Consider the following 14,925-nt stretch of genomic DNA (forward strand, 5'->3'; position numbering starts at 1 on the left):
GCCTGCTCACCTCACAGCAGCCAGGAACCAATGACAAAGACACCGAGGGGCAGTGGTCCAATATGCTCTTCAAGGGCACATCCTCAATGACCTAACTTCATTCTTCTGGATCCTACCTACTAAAGGTTCCACCATCTTCCAGTTGAGCCAAGCTGAAAAATCAAGCCCAGGCCCTTTGAAGGACATTTTACAGATCCAAACTGTATCACGTTTTATGCACATTATTTAATTTAATTTTAACCAAAGCTTCATGAAATTTCCCACTGCTTCCCCACCTTCCATCCTCTGCTGGTAGATGAGAAACTCGAACTTTCCTAAGATTTCTCCACAACAGCATGAAAGACCCCCAGGCCTATAATAATTCCTCAATCAAGAATTATTCACGGGCTGGGGATGTGGCTCAAGTGGTAGCACGCTCGCCTGGCATGCGGGCGGCCCGGGTTCGATCCTCAGCACCACATACAAACAAAGACGTGTGTCCGCCGAGAACTAAAAAAAAAAATAAATATTAAAAAAAATTCTCTCTATCTCTCACTCTCTCTCACTCTTTAAAAAAAAAAGAATTATTCACTAACACAGGCTCCAAACACTTTGAAGATGCTGCATATCATTCATATATTTCCATTTGTTCATGGAAATGAAACAGTGGTGGTTCAAAACATAGCATTTGAAGTCAGGCTGCCCAGGTTTGTATCTCATCTCTACCACTTACTAGCCTGGACAAGTGTTTATTCTTCCTGTGCTTTGTGTTTTTCAATTATGAATTAAAAGGTAATAGTTATAGGACACATCATAGGAAATTAGGAAGATTTTCTTGAATAATATATAAAGCACTTGACATAGCGCCTTGCCAAAGAAATTTGACTATCTCCTACATTTTGTGAATATGAATTACTATTCTCAAATGTAGGCTGAGCCTCTTGAGTCTTTCACATATATATTATCTATTGATACATTATGTCACATTTTTCATTCAACAAGTATTTATTGAATCCCAGCACTATGCTCTACTATGGGGTTACAATGGCCATCAAGAGAGATATCCATTGTCACAGAGTATAGAAAATGGAAAAAAGTGGATTATTAAATACTCAAGAGCAGTGTAATACAAGGGCTATGACATTTATAGTCACAGTTTGCTTGATCACTCTTCTCCTCTTCCAAAGTTTGATCTTTCCTCTGAAGTCTCCTGGGCAGCAATAACTGTTATCTGCCATCAATAAATGATGGAATCTTTGTGGGTTTTCTTCCCCCATGAGAAAAATCATAAAACCGGAGAAAATAAAGACACAGAGCTACTATTTTAGAAAAACCTAAAGACACTTCCAGTCACTACAAGATATGCAGAATTAGAATCCTAGAATGATAAAATCTAAGGTGGGCTTTCAAGGAGCTAGTTCAAATGATGGGGAAATCAATACCCTGATGGTTAAGATGGTGAACTAAGTTTCTACAGAAAGAGCCAGAATCAACTTGAATGCTGAAGCTGTGTTACCTTTTCCACTCACGACACAGGTTTTATAGAGGAAACTGTCACCTTTTCATGGTTGTTGCAGCAGGTTGTCTTAATTTTGTTCCCTGTCACAAAACAACTAGTGGAATGGGCTGGTTTGCTTGGAAAATGTTCGAGTATATATTCAGTATTTGTCACAATAATTGTTGCATAGTGAAAATATAATAATAATATTCATGGCGAGAGTGGATTAAGTTCAGTTATATCTCCTTTCCCACCACTGAAGTTGTCTATCAGAAGACACAAACCAAGTTTAGTCTCCTTGGTAACATAGTTACTCAATGTACTGATACTATAACACCATCAATTCTACTGTGCCTCTTTTTAGGTATCACGACTGTCCTGACAATGACCACCCTCAGCACCATTGCACGCAAATCTCTCCCCAAGGTCTCCTATGTCACAGCAATGGATCTCTTTGTGTCTGTTTGCTTCATTTTTGTCTTCTCTGCATTGGTGGAGTATGGCACCCTGCATTATTTTGTCAGCAATAGGAAACCAAGCAAGGACAAAGACAAAAAGAAGAAAAATCCTGTATGTATCATGTCCTATTGGTACCATAGAAATGTTTATACAGGAAGTTTACCTGGTTTTGTCTTAGTTTGGTTCTGTTACCTTATCTGCATGCTAAGGCTCAGCACTTTGGGCTTCAAGATGAAAACAGAATGTGTGAATTTGACCAGATCATAAATAGATCCATTTACGGCCTCTAGTTACTTGAGAGAGCCCTGATTCTCTTAGACTCCTTATGCAAATGTAATTACTTGATTTCTTCATTTTGTGAGGATTAAATCCATTTCTGAGTAATATACCATTTTCTAATTAGTATTACTCTCTAGGTTTTATTGGTTTTCACGTTTTTGCCCAACTTTAATATTTTTAAATTACTGATGTTTTAAGTTAAAACTTTCATCCAAGGTATTCCACTAAGAAGTCACAGGGTTTGAAGTTTCAAGATTCATAACAGTTTTGCAAATAATGTGTGTGTGCGCGTACGTGCGTGTGTGTAAATGGGTGTGGTGTGTGTGTGTGTGTGGTGTGTGTGTGTGTGTGTGTCTGTGTACCTGAGCATGCACATGTACATTGCCCGATGAGGACTTCTACTGATTGCATACTTAATATGCATCTCTTTGTTTTTAAAACAAATATCTCACTATTGTGTGGGCTAGTTACTAAGCCTCCATATTTTTATTTTTCTCTTCTTTTCTCATATAGAAGATAAATTTAATATTATTCAAAATAAATCTTCTGGTGCTGCTCTGAAAAATAAATATGGTAATGGAAGTAAACAAATGAAATACAAAAACATTACCAAAAAGTGCATGAAAATCCTTTGTTAGTAGTTGGTAATGATATATGCTCTTAATGGGCTATACAGTTACCAGCCTGAATTTCTTTCAGTGTCAATGTGATTTGGAAACAGGTAGGATGATTTCCACTTGCACTAAACATTAGACAAAATTATGAATGCCTAAACAATTCTCTTTTATTGTGGATGTTATGCTTTGTTAGGGGTAGGTAACCCACTTGAGTGCAGTATCTGGCTCTTAGAAGCTTGAATTAAAGTCCATTCCCTTCCAAGAGAGGGCAGAGGTAATGGCCCTTGCCTCCTTGACTTACAGCCTCTCCTGGTCCTCTGCTCTGAGGGCCTCCAGGGCCATGACAGTGGCTAACTATCTGACTCATGGACTTTGGGAGCTAAATTATGAGGGAATCTGACTGAAATAGGTCATAGCTTGATGCATCTCCAAAACTCAGGTGAATTTATGTAACTGGCTCATGTTTACTTGACCATGAGACTGCATAGCAGGTAAAGAAAGAAGCAACATTATTCTAGATGATTAGCAAAAATGGAAATGCTTATTTTTAATTTTCAAAATGTTATTATGCTTTATGCAGTCTTTCCTTCCCTAGCTGTTTTGCTACTCTCTACTTTTACATTTTTTTTCCTCTCCTGATTTTAATTTCCTTGTTGTGTTGTGTTTTTTTTGGTTTTTGTTTGTTCTCCCTCCTTCACTTTCCATTTCATTGTCCCCCAAGAGGATGGTTCCATTGACACTCAGAATTATTACCTGCCAGAGTCACAAGGATGGGAGGGCTGGCTCTCACATGAATTCTGAAGAGCCCTTTAGAAGTCCTTTGGCCTTCTCTATCAGCTGTGTCACTTCAGAGTGGATTTTGTTGCTGAGTTAGACACAGATGGATTCCTTTAACCAGGGTCTTGGAAATAACAGAAGAAATAAAGACGGTAGAAAGGACAGGGGATTTAAAAACCTGAGAAAGTGAAAACAAACAGGTAATTTTATTCATTTTTTTCCTTTTAAGCCAGTTTGTTAATTTACCAAAGCTACATGGTGAGTGAGCAGCCGAAATTTCATCCTTCTGTTTGATATACCCTTGGCTCATCGTATCAGGACTCACCAACACTAACATCAGGTCTCCTTGGTGACAATGAGAAGATAAATACATAGTATTTCCATATGGGGAAACTAGATAACAGGAAGTTTCCTCACAGCTGAACAACACTAGAATTTGCAGTCAGATAACTGGATTAATTTATTGAAAATTTCACTAATATCACAAAATTCTGTTTTCCAACTTTAGGCATATACTTTATCCCAAGCTCAGAAGATTCCTTCTGTGTTTATAATTTCAGTTCATTTTTACTTACTATGTTTTCAAAATGTATTTTTAATTTATCTTATTTTGTCTCTCTCTTTTTTTTTCTTTTCCACTTTCCTTCTTTTAATTAAAAAAAAAATGCTATTCTCTTTTCTGTCTACAAACCCAAAGCTTCTTCGGATGTTTTCCTTCAAGGTATAATGTTTTTGGAATGGAAATTCACTGCATGCCACTGCTGAATTTAACTATTAACGCTTCCATGGTGTTTTATTTATGTTTTTATAAGGAGAAATTTAAGCATTTTGCTAAAAATAACAGAAATATTTGTAGATTTCTAGAGTTGATTCTACAACTATTCACTAATTCTCATAGGTTTTGATCTTATATCAAGCTCAAAAGCTATCAGACCTATGAGAGATGTCATAAGTAAAGAAGGTTTTTTTACACATCAAAAACAAACCTGATCCTCTTTCCTTGGATGCACTTGAGATCCAATTCTACTGGCTACTTTTACCACATACAGACTCTTTCAAAAGTAAAGTTTAACTCTATAAACCTTAGTTTTAAGAATGGAATCTAAAATATTGTGTTTTTTAATATATAATCTGTGTTTTCCTTAACTATACTTTTGATTTTTTTTGAAGAATACTGCCTTTAAAAGGCTGAGTTTAAACATCCATACTTTCTTTCTAGGGTAGTTAATTATCAGGGCTGTTGGCTCTGAGAAATACTGCAATGAGATTTCTTTTCAACTCTAATATCTGATTTAGACACATTAGAATTTGTGTTTATATTATCCTAAAGCTAAGTCAGTCAAATTAACATTAAATAAGTCTTTTTGTCCTTTAGCAAATTTATTATTGGTCTTGCAGCAAAGGTTAGATTAGCATGTAGTCATTTGGCACTAGTTCCTCCTCATATGCTTAAACGTTCAACAGGCAGTTACGTCTTTTTTTTAAAAATTTTCATTCAGATGTAGGTCAATATTGCTGATAATTTTAAGCTTCTAACTGGTGAATGTCACACAAAGTTCTCTAAAAACATAAACTATCCCTCTGTGGCATAAAATCAGGAAACTTCTATTTTTACATATATATTAGCATTTTCTGTTAACATCATTTAATATACTTGCTCTGTGTAATGATTTCCTATTTGCCTTATAAGTAAGCATGACCTAAAATTTGATTTCAAAATAGATGCATTTTTATTTCTCTGTTTCACTCACATGCAATACCATTAGCCTTCATGTAACCAACCTCATATCTAATAATTAATAGAATAAGATTCCATGTAGTTTGATTTAGATCTTCAAATTTGAGTTCTTTTGGTGTTCAATATTCTTGCTCTAGCTATTAGCTTGGTGATATTATTTTCAGCTGCACTGCTTAAGCTCAAAATTTGAAATATGCAAATGTGTTCTCTTTCTAAGTTCAATTTTACCATTGTAGATCATGATGTCATAGCAATTTCCTGAGTACCCATTTTCAGATTCATCATCACATTGGTGACATTATGGAAAAATCGTCCAGGATTTCTCAAGTGTAACTAACTTGGATTCCTCTCCTTCCCTACCCTTGTCTCAGGCCCCTACCATTGATATCCGCCCAAGGTCAGCTACCATTCAAATGAACAATGCCACGCACCTTCAAGAGAGGGATGAAGAGTATGGGTACGAGTGTCTGGATGGCAAAGACTGTGCCAGCTTCTTCTGCTGCTTTGAAGACTGCCGCACAGGGGCCTGGAGACACGGGAGAATACATATCCGCATCGCCAAGATGGACTCCTATGCTCGCATCTTCTTCCCTACGGCTTTCTGCTTGTTCAATCTGGTGTATTGGGTCTCTTATCTTTACCTGTGAGGAGGTATGGGTTTTATTGATCTGGATCTTATTCACTGAATCTCATGGAAATAAGATGTCTCTTCTAAGTCCACTTCAAAAATCCCCTGTGTGGTTGATAATGACCTGAATTTGTTTCTATGTCCTAACCTGGTAAATCGTACAATGTCATATCGTTTGTGCCCAACTCTCCTTTGGTTAGTATAATTTGAACTTTAATGTTTGCTGTGTTTCATACCTGCAAGGCAAAGGAAAATTAGAGCAAGAATTGAAAACAAGCAAGGTATTTTTCATCTATAGCAACTGAAATAGTGAAAGCTCTTCCTGTTTATATTGACCAGAGTCCTTACTTGATTCATAAAACAGTTAGATACCAAGGTCCAAAACCGTATCCTAAGTTCACTTGGGGGCAAGTTGTGGTAAATTTGGACATAATGAACACAATGAACTCCCTCATTTGAGAATAATCACAAGCCTAGACTAGAAATCTCTTATTCCTTCATTCCATGATAGGAAGAAAATTTCCTCCACATCACATGTACAATGATGTAAATATTTCAATAATGTAGAATGCTTCAAGTTTAATGCATGCATCTCTTTAGAGCCAAAATAAATGGATTGAAGTTATCATCATAAAGTATTGTCCTTTATTTTGTGTCTTTGAGTTATAAGAGAATCATGAATGTAATTATAAGGATTTGGGTTTAGAATTGGAGGGAGGAATTTCCATTGCCTTCTCCCTCATGCATGAAGACTCAGTTTTTTTTAATTTCTTGTATGGCATATTAAAAAAACACTTTGAGTAAAATATAGGCTGAATAATTGACATTTGCCAACTCTAAATATGCCCAATTTCACAAATAAGCTATAAAGTAATCATATGTGCTTGCCGCTATTTTTTCTTCCAGTTAGAGTGATAGATCATAGCAGACTTACTCTCCATCTCAAGATCTGCTTCTAGTGACTGTTAGTGCCTTGTGGGCAGAATCCTTGTCATTTCTTCTTTGGGTCCTCAGTACCTTGCATAATATCTGACATATAGTCAGTGCTCAATAAATATGATTTGTGATGTGTTGCCTTCATAAACTTCTGGTGAATCTCTCCGTGCTGCCCCGGAACGAGTGATTCATCCATTCATGTTGGCACTGTCAAGTGATGCTTGATTTTGTAGACATAACCACAGAGGATCCAAAGATCTTTGGTTAGTATGTTCATCTTCAAAAATTTGTTTCAGGTAAAGTCTGCACTCCTTTTAAAATAGTATCTATGTTCTATATTTGTGTACAGAAATGACTAAGAGGGCATAGAGTTTATAATATTATTTTTTTCCAGGTTTGGGTGTGAGTCAATTCTGACCCCTTGAAAATTCTATTTGCAAATTTACGCAAGGCAAAAGCAAGATTCATACCTGACTGTCATTCAGAATGTAGAATTCTACGCTCTGTGAAAAAAGTATACAGAGATTAAACTGAAAACCAAATGAAAAGATGAATGGCCCACATGGAGGTCATTGAGCCTATGATTGTGGCCCCATGAGACTATATTGTAATGAAATGAAGTGATTGTCCCAGACGTCAAATGTGATGAATTGAGTCTTATATTTATATACTTACCTGAGTCCTTATTTTTCTAAAATAGTACCTTTTGTTGGTTCTTCTTTATGCAATCATTGCTCTAAGTCAGAGTTTAATAATAGCTAGTGTAACTTTATAGATAATCTGAAAAAAAGTAGAAAGAAGAGAGAGACTTTGTGAATATAAAACCATGTAAAGTCATCTGGATGAATCTTGAAATACATTTAGCTGCCAATTTTGCAACGTTTAATATATCAGTGCTCTCATATTTAACCTCAAACAAATGTAAATAGAATGAATTATTTTCTTGTTTTAAATCGTCAAGATATTAAATGTTGACTCTTTGGGAGAGTTGTTGGCAAATTTCAATGGTGAGAAACATGTTATTATTGTCAACTTGAAACGTGTTCTGTAATAGGGACACTAAAAAAAGCTAGCTTTCCAATGTGTGCATAGTATTGGCAACATGGATATATAGTATATATAATCTAATTCTTAATTATCAGCTGCGCCCTGTCTCTGTAATTGAAAGCCTTTTCACAAAAGGAATTGCCTAATGTGGACTTTTACAATAAAAATGCTGCATTCTAATCCTGGTAGCATCTCATTCGTCTGGTTGGACTGTTTTTCTTAAAGATTGTGACCTTTCTAGTTTCATTTCCCTAACTTCCTTTCTAATTGTGAGCTATGTGATGATGTTTTACATGGTGATTCTGTTGCCTTCAGAAGATTTAAGGTGCATTTGGAGCATATGATGAAGAAGGAATGTGGAAATGTGATGAAGTTAGTAAAGGTCAGGCTCATGCCTTGAGATTTTTGATGCAGTTAAGAATAGGGAGTTTGATGTTTGACAAAGTTGGGGTCCCAAACTCAGCCTTTAGGAATCTCTGTTTTCCCAACTATAAATTGGGTGTAACAATGACACCCCATAAAGTAACAATTAACAGATGCTCTCTCCCTTCTTCCAATATTGTCCACTCACCAATGAGCAGCTCCTTCTTCCTCCAACAAATCAACCCCACTGAAAGAATGAAGCAGTGGTCACAGATGTGCCTTAAGGTGACCCTGCCTCATGGCATTTCATTTTAAAGGAAGATTTGCCTTGCAACTCTTATTTTAAACTGTAAGTTTTCAACAATTGTTGAAAAAAAATGTTCCACATCACATTAGGTTTTATTTTTATTGATTGATTTTTTTTTACTTGTAGATGGACACATACCTTTATCTTATTTATTTTTATGTGGTGCTGAGGATCAAACCCAGTGCCTCACACATGCTAGGCAAATGCTCTACTACTAAGCCACAAACCCAGCCCCCAGATTAGTGATTTTTAAGGCTCAAATAACCCCAAAGAATTTCCCTTCTGAAACTCAGATATATATGGAGTTAATTATCCCTGCTTCAGCAACAGTGTTGTAGATTCCTGAAGTCCTTTGAAACTCTCCCAAGAATAAAATAATTCTTTAGAAAAGCTACTGTAACTGTTCTCTACCTGCCAATTTCTTGGCCCCTTGTGATTTCCTATATCTGATTTAAACACCCATTTCTCACTTTCTAGATATGTAGACATATAGTTTTCACCTAGGTTTTACCTGCTGTCTAATTTAATGCCTCATTTTTGGCTGAGTGTAGATTCATTGAATGGCCCTCATCCCTTTTTTGGTCTCAATATTATTCTGTTAGTTGCAATAACATTTGTCTGTGATGAAGGTCTAATTAAATGAACCAAATGATGTGATCTTTAGGGATTATGCAAAAAAAATAACTGCTCTCTCTAATGCTTTGTCATTGTGGATTGGAGTCAAATGTGTAGGAGAAAGGGGACAACCTAGAAGTTCTTCTGTAAAAATATGTCCTATTCCTAGAGTCTCTTTTCCTACTCAATAGACTCAACAGTCTGTACCTGGTCCATGAGGTTTTTCTGGTTTTACTGAATTACAATATGCATTTTATTTTTTCTTTTTCAATATTTGATGTGATTTTTGAGTGGCCTAGTCCTAATGTTTACCTCATCTGAGTATTTAACATTTGTACAATCCTCTTAGTAAACAAATTTTAAATGAACAATGCTGTGACAAGAATATGATATAAATAATTCACTACCCATTTGCATTTTAAATCAGGCTGTTTATATTCTGCCTCTGCTGAATAAATGTGCCCCACAATTTTTTTTTCTGTTATTTGTACATATTACGGGTCTGGAGTTAAGTCCTTTATCAAAGAAATTTTGATTAAGCACCTATAAATTTAATTCAAGAGAAAGCTTTCAGTAAACATACCATGGGCTCCAAATAAGGCACTGTGGATGCAGAAAGAGAACAATTTCAAGCCTTCTTTGCTTTAAAGTGTTTGTGATATGATAAAATACAAAAATAAATACATGTAACTATAATGGGGCTGCACATAATAGCTTTAGGTGGAAGAAAGCACTACATTAACCATAAGTGAAACCAGAAAAGTGTTTCTTATATAATGCAAAACATTCTGCCATATTTGAAGAGGTCCTATAACTTTCTTAATGTTTCCTTTATGACTACTATGAAAAACTTGTGAGAAACTTATAAAATGTGAAAAAAAAAATACAAGGAAGAAATATTAGTCAATCCATCAGCAAAAGTTAAGCACTAAAACTATCATATAACATTTTTTCTTCTCTACATATTAAACAGATAGATAAAATAGGTAGATATGATCAAATATAGATACGGATATGGACATATCTGATTTGTAGATTAATTTTTACACAAATTGTATGAATCTATGTAACATAAACATTTTCCAGAAGTCTATTATTATAATATACAGCTCTACCATAATTTAGGTAACCAGTCTTTTGCTTCTAAAAATCTGCTTTATTTCTTATTTTTGTTGTTATAAATAATGCTACAGTAAATGTCTTTGTCAGAAACTATAGCTACCACAGATTCATCCCTAAATATAGGCTTTGCTATACCAAAATGCATATGCATATTAGAATCCTGGCAGAAATCAGGTGGTACATTCCAGAAGATATTGAAGAACAATGAATGAAGGGATTACTCATGACAATGTAGGTCAGGTTAAGGTCCACCAGTAAAAGGATGGTACAGTATTATGTGCCTACCAATACTGGAAAGCCATCATCACCTAAGCTAATTTCCTTATGGCTACTGTACTAAATTTTCATTAGTATTTTGCCTTAGACCAATACAAATTATCATATCTGAAGGTTGAAAGTCTCACTGGATACAGTCAAGATGCAGGCAGGGCTGCAATTTTTCCCCCAGAGCATTCTTTTTTCTTTTGTTTTTTTCCATGTCCTATAGGTCTCTGTATTCCTCAGCTAAAACCTTTCTTCCAAATTCAAAGCAAGCCACTGCATCGCTCAAATGTTTCCTTCATCACATCTCTAGCTCTGACCTCTTGCCTCCCACTTATGTGGGCTCTTGTAATTACATTGAGACTGTATAATCCAGGATAATCTCCTCATCTCCAGATTCTTAATTCATATCTGCAATGTTCCTTTTACCACATAAGTTATTTACCATTCACATGGATTAGTTTATGGACATCTTTAGGGGGCCATCATTCTACCTAGCACATCACCCTAATCATATAAACAAAGAGAAAGGATAAGCTACAGTACTTTAGAGAAAGCAGTAAAAATAATAGTTTTTGATCAGGGAGGAGTAAGCACCCAAAATAAGCTCCTGGGATTAAGGGAGGACTAAGCACCCAGAACTCTTTCTTCTTCTACCCGACAAATACCAAATTGTTCTAGGCAAATGGAAAGTAAAGGGCAAGGAAATCCAAATAATATGGGCCAGAAGGGTCACCCTCTGGTGGGGGACAGATGATAAAGAGGAATGGACAATGGATCTAGAGAAATTAATGGAAATGTACTAGCAAAATTCTCCACACATTTGCACATGTGGTACAAAAGAAAGTTTATTTATTTGCAGATTGGTCATTAGGAATTCTGAAGAAAAAGGAGAAATCTAAGTTTTTCAAGTGGTAATCCTACCCCCATGAGTGAAAAAGGTAACTTAAAGAATATTAGAGTCTCATATATTTTATGCTGGGTAATATGTTCAACATGAAAATCTTTCCAACTGGCTTTATAAGCCCTTTATGGAGTTATATTCTGGGAGTTAATGTGGGTTAATAGTCTTGGCCCTTTGGTTTGTCCCACAGCAAGAGTGCCCAGGCAGTCACTGATTTATAGGCCCAAGCAGCCTGGAGCTGCTTCAGGAATATGGGGAACTTCTGAGCCCATATTTTTCCTCTGCTATTGCAAAACGAAAACGAGACAGAGCTTCTGAGTCACTGGGTGCCCAAGGGTACAATTCTATACTGGGTTAAGACTAAAAATAGCAGAGCTACAGTTCTATTTCTGTAAACACAATGACTATAAGGACAATTAAAACTTAATTGGCACAACATAACCTGAAGTGAAAACAGTTGAACCACTTGGCAAACAGACTGGTTTGTTTTGTGTTTTCCATTAACATTTTCAGACTGGATAACTGGAACCTGTGAGTCCTACTGTAAAACGCATGCACCAGGCATACCTATGCATTTGCAAAATACATGTCTTATGCAAACTTTCTTATAAAGCTATAAGCTCCTTAAAGTGGGGCTACACATGTTACCACTGAATTATTGCCTATCACAGTGCCTGATTCATAATAGGAATGTGAGGAATGAAGTTTTCAAAATAAAATCTGTAAAACTGATGCCATGGAACTAATATTCATAAAATTTTCATTTAAAATACACATTATGAGGCTTGGTTCAGATCAGTAGCTGAGTGCTTGATTAGTATCCATTAAACCCTGGGATCAATCTCCACCATAAAAAATAAAATAAAATACCCATGGTATTTTTTGATTTTTGAAAGAGGAGTTAAAGTATACATATATATATTTTTTTCACCAAAATCTTCCAAAGACACAGCTTCACAATTCCTCCACCAGAAGAACACACTAACTTGATGAAAAAATCAGAATTAAACATTTTCATTAATCTAACAATGTCATCAAAGCTGAAAAACAATAAAATTTCAAAAAACTTAACGAGGTTTATTCACCAACTATCCATCAATGACAGCCAGTAGATTCAATTAGTTTTGGGGAGAAACAAAAAAAAATCTTTCCTTAAATGGGATTTTGTAAGGCACAATCTGCCCAACAGGAGGAAAAACTCAAAATGCTTTCTTTGTTGACAAGTTGACAATCATTCATGATTGTTTTAATTGACTTCTTCAAGTCCTCAACAAAACCCACTTTGAGAGCTTCTTGTTTTGCATGCATATAATTCTCACAACTAATCAGAGGTGGGAAAATAAAGAGATAGTTTTCTAATTATCATTTTGTATGACTTCATCTTTCAATAACTTTTATAAACTTTTATAAACTTTTATAAATTTTTAATAAATTGTATGAAATCTATCACCTTTATGACTCAGAGGTGAGAGTTGGAGCAAGACCAAAGGCAAGCTATAGCCAGTACGAGAATGAAGAGCACAATGGGCAAGGAAGCTGGCTATTGGCCCTCCTCTGGTCATTGCTTCATTACTATGAACAGTCATTTAGCTGGAATGTAACAATTTCATTATATTTGGGCTTTAATTTTTTTTTTTAGCAAAATGCACATGAACCTTCATATTACTACTAGCAGTAATTTGAGCACCTGTATTTATATTGGCTTCTGTAATAAAAAATACCTTTCAAATTTTTCCAAATGTTCTTTTGTTTATGTCAAAGTGTTATCATAGTAGGCTGTTTACAACTTGTGCTCAATAATTGTCTGCTTTAGTAACAATAAGAACTACCAAAATTTATATACAAAGAAGCTCCATCTCTACATTTTTTTAGAGAGAGAGAGAGAGAGAGAGAGAGAGAGAGAGAGAGAGAGAGAAAGAGAATTTTTTAATATTTACTTTTTAATTTTCGGTGGACACAACAATTTTATTTTATTTTTATGTGGTGCTGAGGATCGAACCCAGGGCCTGCACATGCCAGGCAAGCGCGTTACCGCTTGAGCCACATCCCCAGCCCTCTACATTTGATACATTTTCCCAGTAAGTTTTACTTCATAGAAATTAATGCTTTATGACAAATGACAAGATTATTCCACTTTTCTCCAAAAAAATTTTCCCTTGTGTATGTCTTTATATGATTCAATAAAAAGAACAAAACAAAAATATAAAAAAATTAAAAATATAAAATGCACAAGAAGGAGAAAAAGATTTCTTAGTCAACATAAAAAATACTAAAGATAATGTGAGCAAGTGATAAACTGGATTATATTAAAATTAAAAACTACTTTTATTTACACACTTTTTATTCAAAACTTCTTCAATTATTTCATTCTTTAATTTACACATTTAAGAAAGCAATCCAAGGGTGTTTAGGAGTTATTTGCAATACTTGTATTTAACAAAGGATTCATTAAATTTGCCTAAAGATTTTCTACAGTTCAATAAGAAAAAGATAACTGAACAAAAATGTGCAAAAAGTGAAAGATCATTTCCAAATGAAGACACCAAACTAATATATTGAGTGATCATGAGAGTGCAAATAAAAATCAATGTCACTATACAACCATTGAAACTAGTTTAAGAGAAAATTTCAAGCACTTGCAAGGATATGAAACAACAACAAGTCTCAGGTTCTGTTGTAGAAATATAAATTTTACAATAAAATTTAAAAAATCTGTTGGAAGAATCTATTAAAAATAAACTGCACACACCTAATGACATACCAGTTCTTCTCTTCAAAGTATAGAAATGTCCACACTCATACAGAACACACTCAAATGCTTATAAGAATACTCTATTCGAACACTTGGTTTTTTGTTTGTTTGTTTTTTTATAATTCAAAGCATGAAATTCCTCCATTGCAAATCAAATGGGGAATGGATTTAAAAAAAGGAAACTATGACATAGTCTAACAATAAATAGCATACCAATCTACAACAACTTGATGAACTACAAGTAACAATATGAATGCATTGGAAATTGATGTAACAGACCTAGAGTATGTAGAACAACATAGCAAACTCAAGAGAGGACATTAGACATTATTCTTCCAATAAACTGGATATTTTTGTTCCTACTAAATCCACAGGTTGAACACTCATCATAATGCAATGGTATTTGGAGGTGGGATCTTTGGAATTAAATAGGTCATGAGGGTGCAGTCCTTATCAATGAGATTAGTGCCCTTGTAGGAAAGGCTCTCTGGCTTCTTTCCACTGTCTGAGGTGTTAGGGTTTAGATATGAGGTGTCCTTTAAAAGCCCCTGAGTGAGCAAATGCAAGTAAGTTTAAGGTTAAGTGATTTGGTTATGAGAGCCGTAACCTATTAAGTGCATTAATCCATTGACTGGATTAACAG

General features: G+C 35.1%; 1 protein-coding gene across 2 annotated transcripts in view; it reads left to right on the top strand.

Moving 5' to 3' along the window:
* The window catches only part of Gabrg2 (gamma-aminobutyric acid type A receptor subunit gamma2), a 90,324-nt gene extending 80,634 nt beyond the window's left edge, over nt 1–9,690 (top strand). Inside the window, exons 8-10 of one of the 2 annotated variants that reach the window (XM_046426262.2) lie at nt 1,842–2,047; nt 4,307–4,330; nt 5,719–9,689. In XM_046426262.2, the coding sequence (XP_046282218.1) occupies nt 1,842–2,047; nt 4,307–4,330; nt 5,719–5,994 (506 nt within the window). In that variant the 3' untranslated portion in view covers nt 5,995–9,689. Of the gene's footprint in view, nt 1–1,841; nt 2,048–4,306; nt 4,331–5,718 lie in introns of both variants that reach the window. The other variant, XM_046426265.2, reaches the window with a different exon arrangement.
* The last annotated feature ends 5,235 nt before the right edge of the window (nt 9,691–14,925 follow it).

This window comes from Marmota monax, unplaced genomic scaffold, assembly GCF_021218885.2.
Source record: "Marmota monax isolate L192 unplaced genomic scaffold, Marmota_monax_Labrador192_F-V1.1 WCK01_AAM20220418_F8-fsc00246, whole genome shotgun sequence".
NCBI lineage: Eukaryota > Metazoa > Chordata > Mammalia > Rodentia > Sciuridae > Marmota > Marmota monax.